General features: G+C 44.6%; 1 protein-coding gene across 1 annotated transcript; it reads left to right on the forward strand.

The window, feature by feature from the left end:
• Positions 1 to 459: 459 nt before the first annotated feature.
• On the forward strand, positions 460 to 14484 carry pif1 (PIF1 5'-to-3' DNA helicase homolog (S. cerevisiae)). Its single transcript, XM_046360307.1, has 13 exons — positions 460 to 574; positions 926 to 1510; positions 1737 to 1866; positions 1998 to 2123; positions 2382 to 2535; positions 2751 to 2865; positions 3158 to 3264; positions 3615 to 3754; positions 7005 to 7111; positions 7276 to 7363; positions 7746 to 7891; positions 9016 to 9207; positions 13792 to 14484. The coding sequence occupies exons 2-13, from the start codon at positions 944 to 946 to the stop codon at positions 13840 to 13842; spliced, it is 1923 nt and encodes a 640-aa protein (XP_046216263.1). The 5' UTR covers positions 460 to 574; positions 926 to 943; the 3' UTR covers positions 13843 to 14484.
• The last annotated feature ends 979 nt before the right edge of the window (positions 14485 to 15463 follow it).

Genomic DNA, 15463 nt, shown 5'->3' on the forward strand with positions numbered 1-15463 from the left:
TCTAGAACAAGGCCAAACAGATTTATGTTATAGAACACGACTGTAAAGAGATAGAGATATGCAGATTAGAAATATGCTGAGCAAACGGATTAGGTGCGTTGATTGAAGGGGGTGAAGGGGGAACGTCAAATTCAAATCGAGAAGATAATCTGTACCGGCTCACATTTAAACAAAGCATCGTCCAGAAACATTGCCATACATTTTTTTTATTTTATCATGAATGGAATTTTTAAAACCAAACGAATGGCCCACTATCTACCCGGTTTTAATCGGTGGGCGTCCAAAATGAACGCTTCGCAAATACTGAAATACATGAAGTATGTTTCCACAATCGCAGCAATTGGTCAGTATGGCAAATGTATGGGCGGGGTCATATACGTCAAATGGCATTACGAGTCTTTCATTGGTTAAATCCTTTAAAGGACCCTGCTGTTACTGGTCAAAATATGTTGCGCTGCCATTGGTTTATATTACAAACACCGACAGTTTTGAAAACTGCATTTTACTTCAGAAAGCACGCTAACTTCAACGCAAGGCATCAGTCTTTGCTCTAGCTACATTTTTCTTCAAAGAGGTAAATCAAGTTACTATATCGAATTCTGGAGCGACCATGTGTGTTTGTTAATCTGTTTTTAATGCATGGTACGTTTAAAGTACATTTTAATGTTTTGTTGCATGCATCTCTAGCCAAGGGATCCACTATTTGCTTTCAATCGAAACCCAGATGGCTAGTAGGCAGCCAAATATTGATTTACTTGCAGACGTGTGTTGATTAAATAATTTACAAAACAGCCGTGGCATTTAGGCATTTAGGGTCCAGTTGATTACGTTATCTAGCTGGTGTTAGATGTGCGATTCGTTTTGATCAGTGTTCATTAGTGTTCATTGTTTGTTTTAATGTGACTTTTACCTCTTCTAACATTAGAGCCCGCACATTGTTACAATGATGCAAGGGGACGACGGTGCCCAGCTCCAGTGCAGTGTCGTGGTGGAGCGCCTGAACTCCTCTGGCCAGGCCACCAAACGCCAAGTCATCCGGAAGGCAGCTGTTCTTCTCGGTCGCAACGAGTTCCAGGAGATAATCCTGCGCGTGCACAACGGCAAAGTGCCCGAAAGTTACACGCTCAAAGAGTTCCAGCTTTTTACCCGGTTTGCTAAGGATGGCAAGTGCACCGTTAAACTGCTCCCCGAAAACGTCCAAGTGCTCATCTCTGACTGCCCGCCCCACCTACTAAACATTTTCCTGAAGACCTTGAGTATCAAACACCAGGCCTGGCAGACTAGCAAACCTATGACAGACCGAGAGAAGCTGAAAGCCTGTCTGCCCCGCAGCTTCGAGACCATCAGCCCATTACAGCAGAAGGATGTACAGAAGGCCAATGAGCTGAGGAGCAAAGTGAATGCACCAGTGCTCTCTAAAGGTCTGGTAGTGAGGACTGGTAATAAGATGTCTGGAGGACCACAGGGACAGCAGGTTAAGAGACAAAGGACGGACTGTGACTCTAGCCCAGTGAGTTGAGTTCATAGCCTCAGTGACTTTGTCATTGCTCCCCAAGCTGATATTCAACCTGGTTTGCACTTAACGACCCTGGTGGTGGGAATGCATTGCATGCTGTTCAGCCTAGTCTGTTTATCACTGGTTTGGTTTCGTTAGATATAAGATTGGTTTGATGTCCAACATTTTGTTAGTTGTTAGGCTAGTCCTTGAAGTTGTTATTATTATGCTCCATCTTCAGTTGAAGGCACTCCACCCAAGCAAAAAGCCCACCCTGTCTCTACCGGCGGCACGGAAGTTGAACAAAGAACAAGCCGCTGTCCTCAGTGCTGTGTTGAGTGGGAAGAATGTTTTCTTCACTGGTAGTGCAGGTATCTACCTTCCATTCCAAGCTGAAGTCATTACTTTCATTGTATGAGTTTGATTCATACAATGACTCATACATTCAGGACCCCCACATAGTGTTTTTGGCTATTCAAGACTGTTCTGTCTTTTTGTTCAGGCACAGGGAAGTCCTTCCTGTTGAAGAGGATTGTGGGCTCTCTGCCGCCCAAGAGCACCTACGCCACGGCCAGCACGGGCGTGGCAGCGTGTCACATCGGGGGGACCACACTACACAACTTTGCAGGTTAGTCACCACACCACCGAATAAGAGTGAGCTGTCTGTCTAGAAATGGCAGTCTCAACTCTAACAGTTGTTTCAATTGACACATTTGATAGTCCCCGTAGTTAGCTTCACAAAATGGTTTACTGCCGGTTACCAGAACTGTACTGGGAGCCTTTAGTGGAGGGTTGGCTGAACACCCTCATCTCGCTATCTTTCACTTTCTCTATTTCCTTGTCTCATTCCCACCTCTAACCTTTTCTTACCCCATTCTTGTCTCAGGTATCGGGTCAGGCTCAGCCCCTCTGGAGCAGTGTATAGAGCTGGCCCAGAGGCCCGGGGTCCTGCAGCACTGGACTAGCTGTCGCCACCTCATCATCGACGAGATCTCCATGGTTGAGGCCCAGTTTTTCGACAAGCTGGAGGCAATAGCAAGGTAATAGAACCACCACCCACTCGCACCCTATAGAATTTAGTGTTGTATTATATAATTAAGTTTATGGGCTGAATCCGATCTTCAGAAATGCCAGTCCCATTGATTCAATACACAATTGTAAGAATTATGTACACGTATCAACCGACCTGTTTCCATTAGAGTTCATTGTGTGTAATTCTGCTATGATTTCTTCCATTGACATGTCGTTGCTCCAGGTGTCTGAGGAGGTCCACAGAGCCGTTTGGAGGAATCCATCTGATAGTGTGTGGGGACTTCCTCCAGCTGCCCCCGGTCTCCAAGGAAAAGGACAAGGCCGCGTTCTGCTTCCAGGTCAGAAAGCCTGGTGATAATGGTGACATGTCATGATAATGCTCCACTGACTCCCACCTTGAGCTTTTCTCATTACAGCATGTCAGTCTCTAGCCATGTTGGGATTCTAACACAGAAGCTTGCGTACATCATGTGAATAATTAATGCATTACTAGTATCACTGACAGATTTGGGGTAAACCTTTGAGTTATGTTTAACTTGTATAGTATTTCAAGTTTGTGTCTAAGATGATACCTGATATGATGAAGAGCGCACCATACATTGAAAATGCTGACCTCTTGTTGACCTCTAGTCTAGAAGCTGGCGGAAGTGCATCCATCTGAACATGGAGCTGACTGAGGTGCGCAGACAGACTGACCAGTCTTTCATCTCCCTCCTGCAGGCAGTGAGGGTGGGCAGGTACAGTACGCTGAGCAGTGGACAATAGGCAGCCATTTTGGATGTATGTTCTGGGCTTTTTCAATGGGTGTATCTCAATAGTCTGATGCAGCTTCCTCTCCTTGTCACATGAAATGCAAGAATGGTAAAATTCATGCTTTCACAAAATGACTTGGAACGAGAGGAGAGAGCCACTTTATAGACTGTTGCGAAGCACCAGTGTGCCACCAACCAACTGATATCCATGGTCTTATGACAAAATGCCAGTTCTACAGTATACCATATAGAGTTTGAGCAATTTAGTAAAATGGCATCCTAATCATGCAATATTCTAAATCATTGTATTTTCAATGTCCATCATTAAATCCCAGAGTCACAGAGGAAGTCACTGCCAAGTTGATAAAGAGCGCCTATCACAAGATCGAGCGGGATGGTATCCTGGCAACCAGGCTTTGCACTCACAAGGACGATGTAGAGCTCACTAATGACAACAAGCTCCAGCAGCTGCCAGGTTTGGTGTTTTTTCTTTATTTTTGATCATTTTAATGACTTATCGCCTACAGTTCTTCCGTTGTTGTGAAACAAACTGTTGCCTTGAGGCAAGTGACAATTGGCCATTATTGTATGTCTCAGGCTTGAGTCAGCTCCTGACAGGGCCGGTCCAAGCCTCTAAGTGACTGAAGCGACTGCTTAGGGCCCCATGAACACTAGGAGGTCCCAGACCAAAGCATTTTCTAAATAAGCCACTGATTTTTAGTCACTCACTCAGATATATTAACATGGTCTAAGTCATGGCAAAATGTTTTGAATGGCAGGGAATTATTTTGATTCATCTTTGCTGTCAAGAGCAGTGGAGACCACAAATGTTTTGCTCGCTAGGTGGGGGGGGGACAAGTTTCGCTTAGGGCCCCAAAAATGGCTGCCTCATGACCATACAGGACCTTGAGGGTCGCGCTTCCAAGGGTGTTTTTGGGTGCTTACACAATTAGCAGGCCATTTCAGGAATTTGGGGTCGTAAAAAAAATGCAGTGATTTAAATTATTGTTATCACAACTTTCATTAACAGGTCCCGATCATCATAAAGGCAAAAATATCTGGCATATCTAAAACCGTGACAGCCCAGATGGAGAAATTGTACAATGATTGCTCTGCGAGTACAAAGTGCATGCTCTCAAACACATGGCTTTAAGATTGTTGGCCGTCTATGAACACGCTGTCATGCATCACTGCAACGAGCCGTCACATTGATTAGAAGTAGGACATGAAGTCTCACGTACTGAGAACTTGGAGAGGCTCACAACCACCTGAAATTACATATCTTTGTTGCTGAGTAGGTGAGGGACTGCAGTAAGGTGAGTGCCATCTAGTTGGTAGGTACCCAGAACTGCTGTATATTGAACTGCATTTACCCCTAGAGGTCATACATGAGCGTATTAGATTTTGAATTTGTCATTTTGAAAAATAAATAAAAAATCAGTTCATTTTTGGAGAAAAAAAGGCAGTTTATAGTTAAGTGAAATTGTACATTTGGCACATCTCAAGCGTAGACACACCATGTGATTAAGTAAGCTAGAACAAATGAAAAGACGGTCTTGTTTTTGATTGTGAACTCAGTCATGTGCTGCCCTTGTTACTGGGCAACCTGTGGTGAGTGTTTGCCTGCAGCTACCATGAGTGCCCTCTGTCGTGCTGGTTTCAACGGTCATGGAGTCTTACTGAGATGAAAATAGAAAGTAGGGTTGTCACTTGCAAAAACATTTGGTGTGAACAATTTCTACCCAAATTGCTCAAAACAAAATCAACATCCATGTGCTGCTTTTGTTAGGAGACCACATGTCCTCTGTCTGTGACTCAAAGTAAAATACTATATTGTAGCTGTTTGCTGCCTACAGACTTTAGGTTACGGATCTGGGACCTCCTGCGTGCCGTGTTGTGAAGGTGGACTCTAATAGTAAGCCCTCTGTTAGCATGTCTCTCAGTGAGCTATTAAACAGGAAGAGGGTAACCAATACTGAGTTAAATAGGCTGCAGAAAGTGATGTAATATCAGGCGAGCTAAACAGATGTGCATGGACAACATTTGAAAAACGTGGTTCTAATCATTTAGGCTCGGGATGGTATGAAAACTGTGGGGTTGCAGGACAAAAGTAAGGATTTTTTAAAATTTATTTTGGCATTGGATGTGTTAATTCTGACAGTCAACTGGTACAGGTGTAAGCTGTCAAGAGCCTGTGGCACACAGCCCTTGCCAATCGTCACCTGGTTTCCCCTCTCCTGCTGAGCAATTTGACCTTTATTTGTTTAAATTGCGTATTAAGTCTACTGGGATCCATGTTGCCAAGGACAACCACTCAAAGGTTTTTAATAACTACAGACCAGTCACCAAGGGCTAGACAATAGTCAATCATGGTGCCAAAATGATTGTAATTGGCTAAATTCAGCTCAGTGTAACACTGGCATGTTGTGTAAGAATGACAAGCAACAGCTTTTTTTTGTCACGGGAAACTAGGAAAGATCCAGGTTGACAGGACCTTGACTCTCTTAGAAATCGTGCAGGCTTAACATTTTCTTTGATCTGTTGGTATGGCAACCTTGGTATCAAAGCTAAAAATCCACTAGCTAGAATGGTGAAAGCTCACAGGAGCCCCGCAGAGTAGTCTGACCTGTACAACAGACAGGTGAGGAAGGCAAGACTGTGCCCACCCTCTACACTCTTCCCATCCTGTCTGACTGTGCCCACCCTCTACACTCTTCCCATCCTGTCTGACTGTGCCCACCCTCTACACTCTTCCCATCCTGTCTGACTGTGCCCAACCTCTACACTCTTCCCATCCTGTCTGACTGTGCCCAACCTCTACACTCTTCCCATCCTGTCTGACTGTGCCCAACCTCTACACTCTTCCCATCCTGTCTGACTGTGCCCACCCTCTACACTCTTCCCATCCTGTCTGACTGTGCCCACCCTCTACACTCTTCCCATCCTGTCTGACCGTGCCCACCCTCTACACTCTTCCCATCCTGTCTGACTGTGCCCAACCTCTACACTCTTCCCATCCTGTCTGACTGTGCCCACCCTCTACACTCTTCCCATCCTGTCTGACTGTGCCCACCACCTACACTCTTCCCATCCTGTCTGACTGTGCCCACCACCTACACTGTGAGTTGCAAGGCCTACCCTCTTGCTCCTGGTTTAGAGTCCCCACTGTCAAGACTAACTGGTACAAGCACTCCTTTATTGCTACGGTCATTGCCCTTTTCAATACAGGGAAGAGGTTGGCTATTCTGCCCAAATGGTTTCATTGTCCTTGGTTGTCATAACATGGGGATGATGGTGGTAATGACGTTGCTGCTGATTTTATTTGTCAGCGTATTCTTGATGTTGATGTGATAATTTGAGAATGTTGTTGGGTAATTTTACTACTGCTTTATGTGCTGCTGCTCATGTTGCACAGTCAGACAGGATGGAAGTCGTTGTAGAACACGTGTCAAACTCATTCCACGGAGTGCCGCTTTGTCTGCAGTTGTTCACTCCACCTGTGTACTTGTACCTGTTTGACTAATTCGTAAAACTCCCCTCACCTTGTTGTCTAGGTCTCAATTGAAATGACCCTGTCAGCCCATGACTGTAGTAGCCCAGTTTGCCTCCATATGCTCCCCCTGATGCAAAGCCCAATGCCTTCTGGGACAAATTTAAGTAAACTTGATGATTACTTTTGAACTTGAACTGTGTGCCACATTTTAAAGGGGTCTTCTTGCTTCCAGGGTCAGTGCGGGTTTTTGAGGCTGTGGACAGCGACCCTGCACTGGTGAAGACCATAGACAGCCAGAGTCCCGTCAGCAGGCTACTGCAGCTTAAAGTGGGCGCTCAGGTCAGTGTATGGAGACTCAGTGGTCACAGCTGAATAGACACATGCATCTTTAACCTGTTGAACTAACTTGAATCATTGATGATCAGATGCATAGTGTTTTAAAATTATTATTTTTTCCACTGATATGACTGCTCACTGACAACTGATTTGATTCCTATCCCCAGGTGATGCTAACAAAGAACCTGGATGTCCAGCGTGGCCTGGTCAACGGGGCTCGAGGTGTCGTGGTGGACTTTCAGCCGGGGAAACTAGGTAGATTCAATATACCGTACACTTACACATCAATAAACAGTAGGATTGAGGTTTTAAAAGTATGTGGTTCAGGTCTTGGTTAATGTACTCGGTAACATTTCAACTATCTACTAACCCTTGCTGTAATCTTAACCCTTATCCTAAATGTGACCCTTATTATAACCCTAACCTTATCAACAGATGGTCATACTATCTGTACAGCATCTACAGAAGGAAAATCCAGACTATCCAAATAAAGTGACCCAGAAGTATACTTTAATGACTAATAACCCTCAAATTTCATTGCGGTTATCTGTTTTAGCTGTGCATTTCTGATCGACTCATTGACTGTGTTCCCTAACTCTGTATAGTAGCAGTCCATCAGTCCTTTCTGACTCCTCAGGGCTCCCACGTGTGCGTTTCCTGTGCGGCACCACTGAGGCGTTGAAGCCAGAACGTTGGATGTTCAAGGCCGGAGGCGGGCTTTATCTGAGCCGCCAGCAGCTGCCACTCAAACTGGCCTGGGCAATCTCTATCCACAAGAGCCAGGTGAGGCGTGGCAATGACCATGTAAGACCCTACGGTGTGCTTGGCTAAACGCTCTAGAACAGAGTAGGGATTCCACATATGAGCCATTTAAATACAAAGAAGATTCATCCTTCCATCTCTTCTTGGAGGTGACCTGATACAATTTATTTGGTTGAAGTTATGCAGTGCAACTGCTGCTTTCTCCTGTCCAATAATCTTGGATCATTGATAACGCCCTCTCTCTCCGACGACAAATGTGATGGACCTGCGTCCTATGTTTGATCATATTCCCAAAACGCAATCCTCTCCCTTTGGCTGCGACGACGCACCCCTACCAAACTGTTACTGCGCAGATAAATGTGATCTCTGTTCAACTCCAACTAGCCATGCTTATCACCATAATGTTTTTATCTAGCCAATTAAAGTTCTACAAGGCAGAGACTTTAAGGGGAGAGGGAAAGGTGGCATGCGCCTGGATGAAATGGAATCCAGCCTCCGATGGATGACCATTAGCAATTCTCACTCCCTACTATTTCTTGCCACTAAACTGCCAGACAGTGCTGGTCACAGATCAGCTGAGTTGGACCCTGGGTGTTATTACTCAGTCCACCCCCCCCCCTGCTGACCCAAGTAAGTCGCTCTGGATAAGAGCGTCTGCTAAATTACTTAAATGTAATGTAACTGGATCTCATTACTGAAATGTGTCCATGATGATTGGCTAGATGGATAAGCCGTGCCCTCTGGGTAATTGAGTTCATTGGTCTCTGTCTGTGTCATCAATGTTTGGTTTCCCCTCACCTCGACAGAGGCAGCGGTAGAATCCGATGGTGTGAACAGAGTGTCACAGGATCATAACCTTGTGACAATTGCAGCTTGTATTGGCATCAAAGATGTGCAGCTCTAAGCAATATGTCTAGATTCTGTATTCATATGATTAATTCCCTATGAATCATTGTTTTTCTGCGGCTATCCAAGCAAAGCTAGTTTTCACTACATATCAGGCTGACTGGTTTCACATCACGTGTATCAGGTCTTCCTGTCTGTATAATTGTCTACCGCATCCTGTCTATGTCCATGCGTCTGTATTTGGGGCATGTCTCTCACCTACTGTATTTGGGGCATGTCTCTCACCTACTGTATGTCAGGGTATGACGCTGGACTGTGTGGAGATCTCCCTGGCGCGTGTGTTTGAGAGGGGCCAGGCCTATGTGGCGCTGTCTCGGGCCAAGAGCCTGGAGGGGCTAAGGGTCATGGACTTTGACCCCCATGTGGTCCGTGCCGACCCCGACGTGCTGCACTTCTACAGCAAGCTGAGGAAAGAGAGGCTACTGTTGCAGGTAAGTTTCTGGCTGTATGCTTCATTTGTATTGACCGTAAGGCCTAATGTTCTTTGACCCAGTCTGGGTGCTCACAGGGGTTATCTAACAAGGTCCCAGAATAGGTCAAAGGGCTTATAGACCTACGGTGACTTGTTCCACATTTTGTAGGTACAGCCTGAATTCAAAATGGATTAAATAGATTTCTCAACCATCTACACACAATACCCAATAATAACAGTGAAAACACGTTTTAGACATTTTTAGATATAACACCCCTGAGTCAATACTTTGTAGAAGCAAAGTATTGGGTAAGTCTAAGAGCATTGCACAACTGGATTATACAATATTTGTCTTTTTTTTTTGTTTTCAAGTTCTGTCATATTGGTTGTTAATTATTGCTGGACAACCATTTTCAGGTCTTGCCATAGATATTCACACAGATTTAAGTCAAGACTAACTCAGCCACTCATGAACATTCACTGTGTTCTTGGTAAGCAACTCCCAGTATAGATTTGGCCTTGTGTGTTTAGGTGATTGTCCTGCTAAAAGGTGAATTATTCTGTGTCTAGTCACTAGTAGAAAGCAGACTAAACCAGGATTTTGCCTGCACTTTTTTTTTATCCTGAAACTCCCTAGTCCGTAACATTATACAACTACCACTATGCTTGACGATATGGAGTGGTAATCAGAAATGTGTTGTATTCCGGACAAACCTAATTGCTTAGGTTTTCACTTCCGGCGCCGACAGAGATGGCCGCCTCGCTTCACGTTCCTAGGAAACTATGCAGTTTTTTGTTTATTTTACGTGTTTTACGTGTTATTTCTTACATTAGTACCCCAGGTCATCTTAGGTTTCATTACATACAGTCGAGAAGAACTACTGAATATAAGATCAGCGTCAACTCACCATCCGTACGACCAAGAATATGTTTTCCGCGACGCGGATCCTGTGTTCTGCCTTACAAACAGGACAATGGAATGGATCGCATGCAGCGACCCAAGAAAACGACTCCGAAAAAGAGGGAAACGTAGCGGTCTTCTGGTCAGACTCAGAACAAGGGCACATCGCGCACCACTCCCCAGCATTCTTCTTGCCAATGTCCAGTCTCTTGACAACAAGGTTGACGAAATCCGAGCAAGGGTAGCATTCCAGAGGGACATCAGAGACTGCAACGTTCTCTGCTTCACGGAAACATGGCTCACTGGGAAGACTCTATCCGATGCGGTGCAGCCAACGGGTTTCTCCACGCACCACGCCGACAGGAAAAATCATCTTTCTGGTAAGAAGCGGGGCAGGGGCGTATGCCTTATGACTAACGAGACATGGTGTGATGAAGGAAACATACAGGAACTCAAATCCTTCTGTTCACCTGATTTGGAATTCCTCACAATCAAATGTAGACCGCATTATCTTCCAAGAGAATTCTCTTTGATTATAATCACAGCCGTATATATCCCCCCCCCCCCCAAGCAGACACTTCAATGGCTCTGAACAAACTTTATTTAACTCTTTGCAAACTGGAAACCATTTATCCGGAGGCTGCATTCATTGTAGCTGGGGATTTTAAAAAAGCTCATCTGAAAACAAGACTCCCTAAATTTTATCAGCATATCGATTGCGCAACCAGGGGTGGTGTAACCCTGGATCATTGTTACTCTAACTTCCGCGACGCATATAAGGCCCTGCCCCGCCTCCCTTTCGGAAAAGGTGACCACGACTCCATTTTGTTGATCCCTGCCTACAGGCAGAAATTAAAACAAGAGGCTCCCACGCTGAAGTCTGTCCAACGCTGGTCAGACCAAGCTGACTCCACACTCCAAGACTGCTTCTAGCACATGGACTGGGATATGTTTCATATTGCGTCAGACAACATTGACGAATACGCTGATTCGGTGTGCGAGTTCATTAGAACGTGCGTCGAAGATGTCGTTCCCATAGCAACGATAAAAACATTCCCTAACCAGAACCGTGGATTGATGGCAGCATTCGCGTGAAACTGAAAGCGCGAACCACTGCTTTTAATCAGGGCAAGGTGTCTGGCAACATGACTGAATACAAACAGTGCAGCTATTCCCTCCGCAAGGCTATTAAACAAGCTAAGCGTCAGTACAGAGACAAAGTGGAATCTCAATTCAACGGCTCAGACACGAGGCATGTGGCAGGGTATACAGTCAATCACGGACTACAAGAAGAAACCCAGCCCAGTCACGGACCAGGATGTCTTGCTCCCAGGCAGACTAAATAACTTTTTTGCCCGCTTCGAGGACAATACAGTGCCACTGACACGGCCTGCAACGAAAACATGCGGTCTCTCCTTCACTGCAGCCGAGGTGAGTAAGACATTTAAACGTGTTAACCCTCGCAAGGCTGCAGGCCCAGACGGCATCCCCAGCCGCGCCCTCAGAGCATGCGCAGACCAGCTGGCCGGTGTGTTTACGGACATATTCAATCAATCCCTATACCAGTCTGCTGTTCCCACATGCTTCAAGAGGGCCACCATTGTTCCTGTTCCCAAGAAACCTACGGTAACTGAGCTAAATGACTACCGCCCAGTAGCACTCACTTCCATCATCATGAAGTGCTTTGAGAGACTAGTCAAGGACCATATCACCTCCACCCTACCTGACACCCTAGACCCACTCCAATTTGCTTACCGCCCAAATAGGTCCACAGACGATGCAATCTCAACCACACTGCACACGGCTTGTCACCAAAAGCACTCACAAACTTCTACAGATGCACAATCGAGAGCATCCTGGCGGGCTGTATCACCGCCTGGTACAGCAACTGCTCCGCCCTCAACCGTAAGGCTCTCCAGAGGGTAGTGAGGTCTGCACAACGCATCACCGGGGGCAAACTACCTGCCCTCCAGGACACCTACACCACCCGATGTTACAGGAAGGCCATAAAGATCATCAAGGACATCAACCACCCGAACCACTGCCTGTTCACCCCGCTATCATCCAGAAGGCGAGGTCAGTACAGGTGCATCAAAGCTGGGACCGAGAGACTGAAAAACAGCTTCTATCTCAAGGCCATCAGACTGTTAAACAGCCACCACTAACATTGAGTGGCTGCTGCCAACAGACTGTCATTGACACTGACCCAACTCCAGCCACTTTAATAATGGGAATTGATGGGAAATGTAAATATATCACTAGCCACTTTAAACTATGCTACCTTATATAATGTACTTACCCTACATTATTCATCTCATATGCATACGTATATACTGTACTCTACATCATCGACTGCATCCTTATGTAATACATGTATCACTAGCCACTTTAACTATGCCACTTTGTTTACTTTGTCTACATACTCATCTCATATGTGTATATACTGTACTCTATACCATCTACTGTATGCTGCTCTGTACCATCACTCATTCATATATCCTTATGTACATATTCTTTATCCCCTTACACTGTGTATAAGACAGTAGTTTTGGAATTGTTAGTTAGATTACTTGTTGGTTATCACTGCATTGTCGGAACTAGAAGCACAAGCATTTCGCTACACTTGCATTAACATTTGCTAACCATGTGTACGTGACAAATAAAATTTGATTTGGCACATTTTTTTGCAGTATTACTTTTATGCTGTGCAGGCTTACTATAATTTCACTCTGGCAATTAGGTTAGTATAGTGGCGTAACTACAATGTTGTCACAACCATTAAACTCTGTTTTAAAGTCACCATTGGCCTCAAGGTGAAATCCCTGAGTGGTTTCCTTTTGGCCTCCAGCAACTATGTTCGTAAGGAAGACTGTCTTTGTAGTGACTGGGTATATCTTCAGCATGCTCAAAGGGTGTGTGTGTATGTGTGTGACGACAACATACATACATCACACCTGCCCAGACCCGCCTGCTCACATTTTCAACTTTTAGATATTCATCTTAGGGATAATTCAATGGGTGCCCTTCTTTGCAAGGCCTTGGGAAAACCTCCCTGGTCTTTGTGGCAGAGTATGTTTGAAATGCTTTGCTCGACTGAGGAACCTTAGTTATCTATGTGTGGGATACAGAGCTGAAGGAGTCATTCAAGTATCATTTTAAACACTTGCACACAGTGAGTCCATGTGACTTGTTAAGCACATTTTTACTCACATTATTTAGTCTTTTGCCATAACAACAAAAGGGTTGAATACTTATTGGCTCACGACATTTCTGCTTTTCTTAATTCATTTGTAGAAATGTCAACACAATTCCACTTTGACATTGTGTGTGTGTGTGTGTAGGCCAGTGACAATGTATTTAATCCATTTTAAATTCTGGCTGTGACATTGTGGAAAAAGTTGAGGGGTGTGATATTTTCTGAAGGCATTGTGTACAAATACTAATTCTTTGAAGCAATGAGAATAGCCTTTTCTCTTTTTTTTGGAGGGGGGGGGGACTGGTGACCTTGGCAGTTTAGTTGTGCTTTAATGGTATCCTGCTGTGTACTGCCACCCTGTGTCAAGAGGTGCAATGCTTTCCAGAGATCTGACCTCTGAGGGTGGGTTAGGTCTGGTAATGATGATCTTAGTTGGGTGTGGCCATCCACAGCTATGTGACTGTGTCCAAAGTAAAGGGCTTGTATAACACTCTGTATCTCTGCAGGCTTCAATGAATGAGTTTGTGGGCAAAAGTAACAAGGCGAATCGTTGGTGAGAAGGAACCGCTCAACAACCCAAACCGTGCAAACTATTTTAATTTAACATTTGATTTGTGTTTTTATTTCCATCTTTCAAGTGATTGTCTCAGGCTGTACTTTAAGGGTAAACACATCATGGACTTTTGTACTACCAACAACTTTAGTTTTATCTTTATATACCTGTTATTTATTGTCATGCTCTTGACCATGTGGGAATGTTTGACTTTTTTTAAGCAAATAAAGTTTTAGTAGAACTAAACTGAAAAGATTAAAAGCATCATGTAAAGTGTTTTCACAAGCTAAAATAAAAGATCCCAGAAATGTTCCATATGCACAAAGCTTATATCTCAGATTTGGTGCACACATTTGTTTACATACCTGTTTTACTAAGCATTTCTTCTTTGCCAAGGTAATCCAACCACCTGGCCGGTGTGGCATTTTAAACTGCATGATCATTACACATAGGTGAACCTTGTCGTGGGGACATTAAGGCCACTCTAAAATGTCCAGTTTTGTCACATAACACAGTGCCACAGATGTCTCAGTTTGAGGAAGTGTGCAATTGGCATGCTGACTGCAGGAATGTCCACCAGAATTGTTGCCAGAATTTAATGTTAATTTCTATACCATCAACCACCTGTAATTTGAGAGAATTTGGCAATCTGTCCAACTGGACAGCTGATGAAACTGGACTATTTCTGTCTGTAATAAAGTCCTTTTTTGAGGGGAAAACTCCTTCTCAGTGACTGGGCTTTACTCCTTAGTGGGTGGACCTATGCCCTCCCATGGCTGTGCCCCTGTCCAGTTGTGAAATCCATAAATTAGGGTCTAATTTACTTAAATTGACAGATTTCCTTCATATGAAATCATTGCATATTTATTTTCCCCAGTAGACTTTGTACTGTAACTATGACCAGTTCATTTCAAGGCTTGGCCTATATTGTAAGGTCATAAACCAAAAAGACATTTGATTGAGGTATTTAGAGCATCACATTCTCGAGCTTACATACTCCTCGTACCACATACTCCTAGTACCACATACTCCTAGTACCACATACTCCTAGTACCACATACTCCTAGTATCACATACTCATCGTACCAAGAAACATCTTGTTTGATTTCCAAGATGACTCGGGGCTCCTTGATTGCTTCAATATGGTTTAATAGGTCAGGTTTGTACCCAAACAATTCTAGCTTCTACTTTTAAAAATCACCTGTCCAAAAACAAGTCTCTCACCGTTGCCACTTGCTATAGACCACCCTCTGCCCCCAGCTGTGCCCTGGACACCATATGTGAATTGATTGAGGTCATAACCGCCATCAATAAGAGACATTACTGTGCAGCCGTATTCATCAACCTGGCCATGGCTTTCAACTCTGTCAATCACCACATTCTTATCGGCAGACTCAACAGCCTTGGTTTCTCAAATGATTGCCTCGCCTGGTTCACCAACTACTTCTCTGACAGAGTTCATTGTGTCAAATCGGAGGGCCTGTTGTCCGGACCTCTGGCAGTCTGGGGTGCCACAGGGTTCAATTCTCGGGCCGACTCTTCTCTGTATACATCAATGATGTCGCTCTTGCTGCTGGTGAGTCTCTGATCCACCTCTACGTAGACGACACCATTCTGTATACTTC

This window comes from Oncorhynchus gorbuscha, linkage group LG08 (genome assembly GCF_021184085.1).
Source record: "Oncorhynchus gorbuscha isolate QuinsamMale2020 ecotype Even-year linkage group LG08, OgorEven_v1.0, whole genome shotgun sequence".
Lineage (NCBI taxonomy): Eukaryota > Metazoa > Chordata > Actinopteri > Salmoniformes > Salmonidae > Oncorhynchus > Oncorhynchus gorbuscha.

Excerpts from the sequence above, each read along its gene's own strand:
- pif1 (XM_046360307.1), top strand. The coding sequence starts at position 944 with ATGATGCAAGGGGACGACGGTGCCCAGCTCCAGTGCAGTGTCGTGGTG. Across the intron at positions 3,755-7,004 it reads CAAGCTCCAGCAGCTGCCAG|GGTCAGTGCGGGTTTTTGAG; the intron begins GTTTGGTGTTTT and ends TCTTGCTTCCAG. Across the intron at positions 9,208-13,791 it reads AAGAGAGGCTACTGTTGCAG|GCTTCAATGAATGAGTTTGT; the intron begins GTAAGTTTCTGG and ends GTATCTCTGCAG.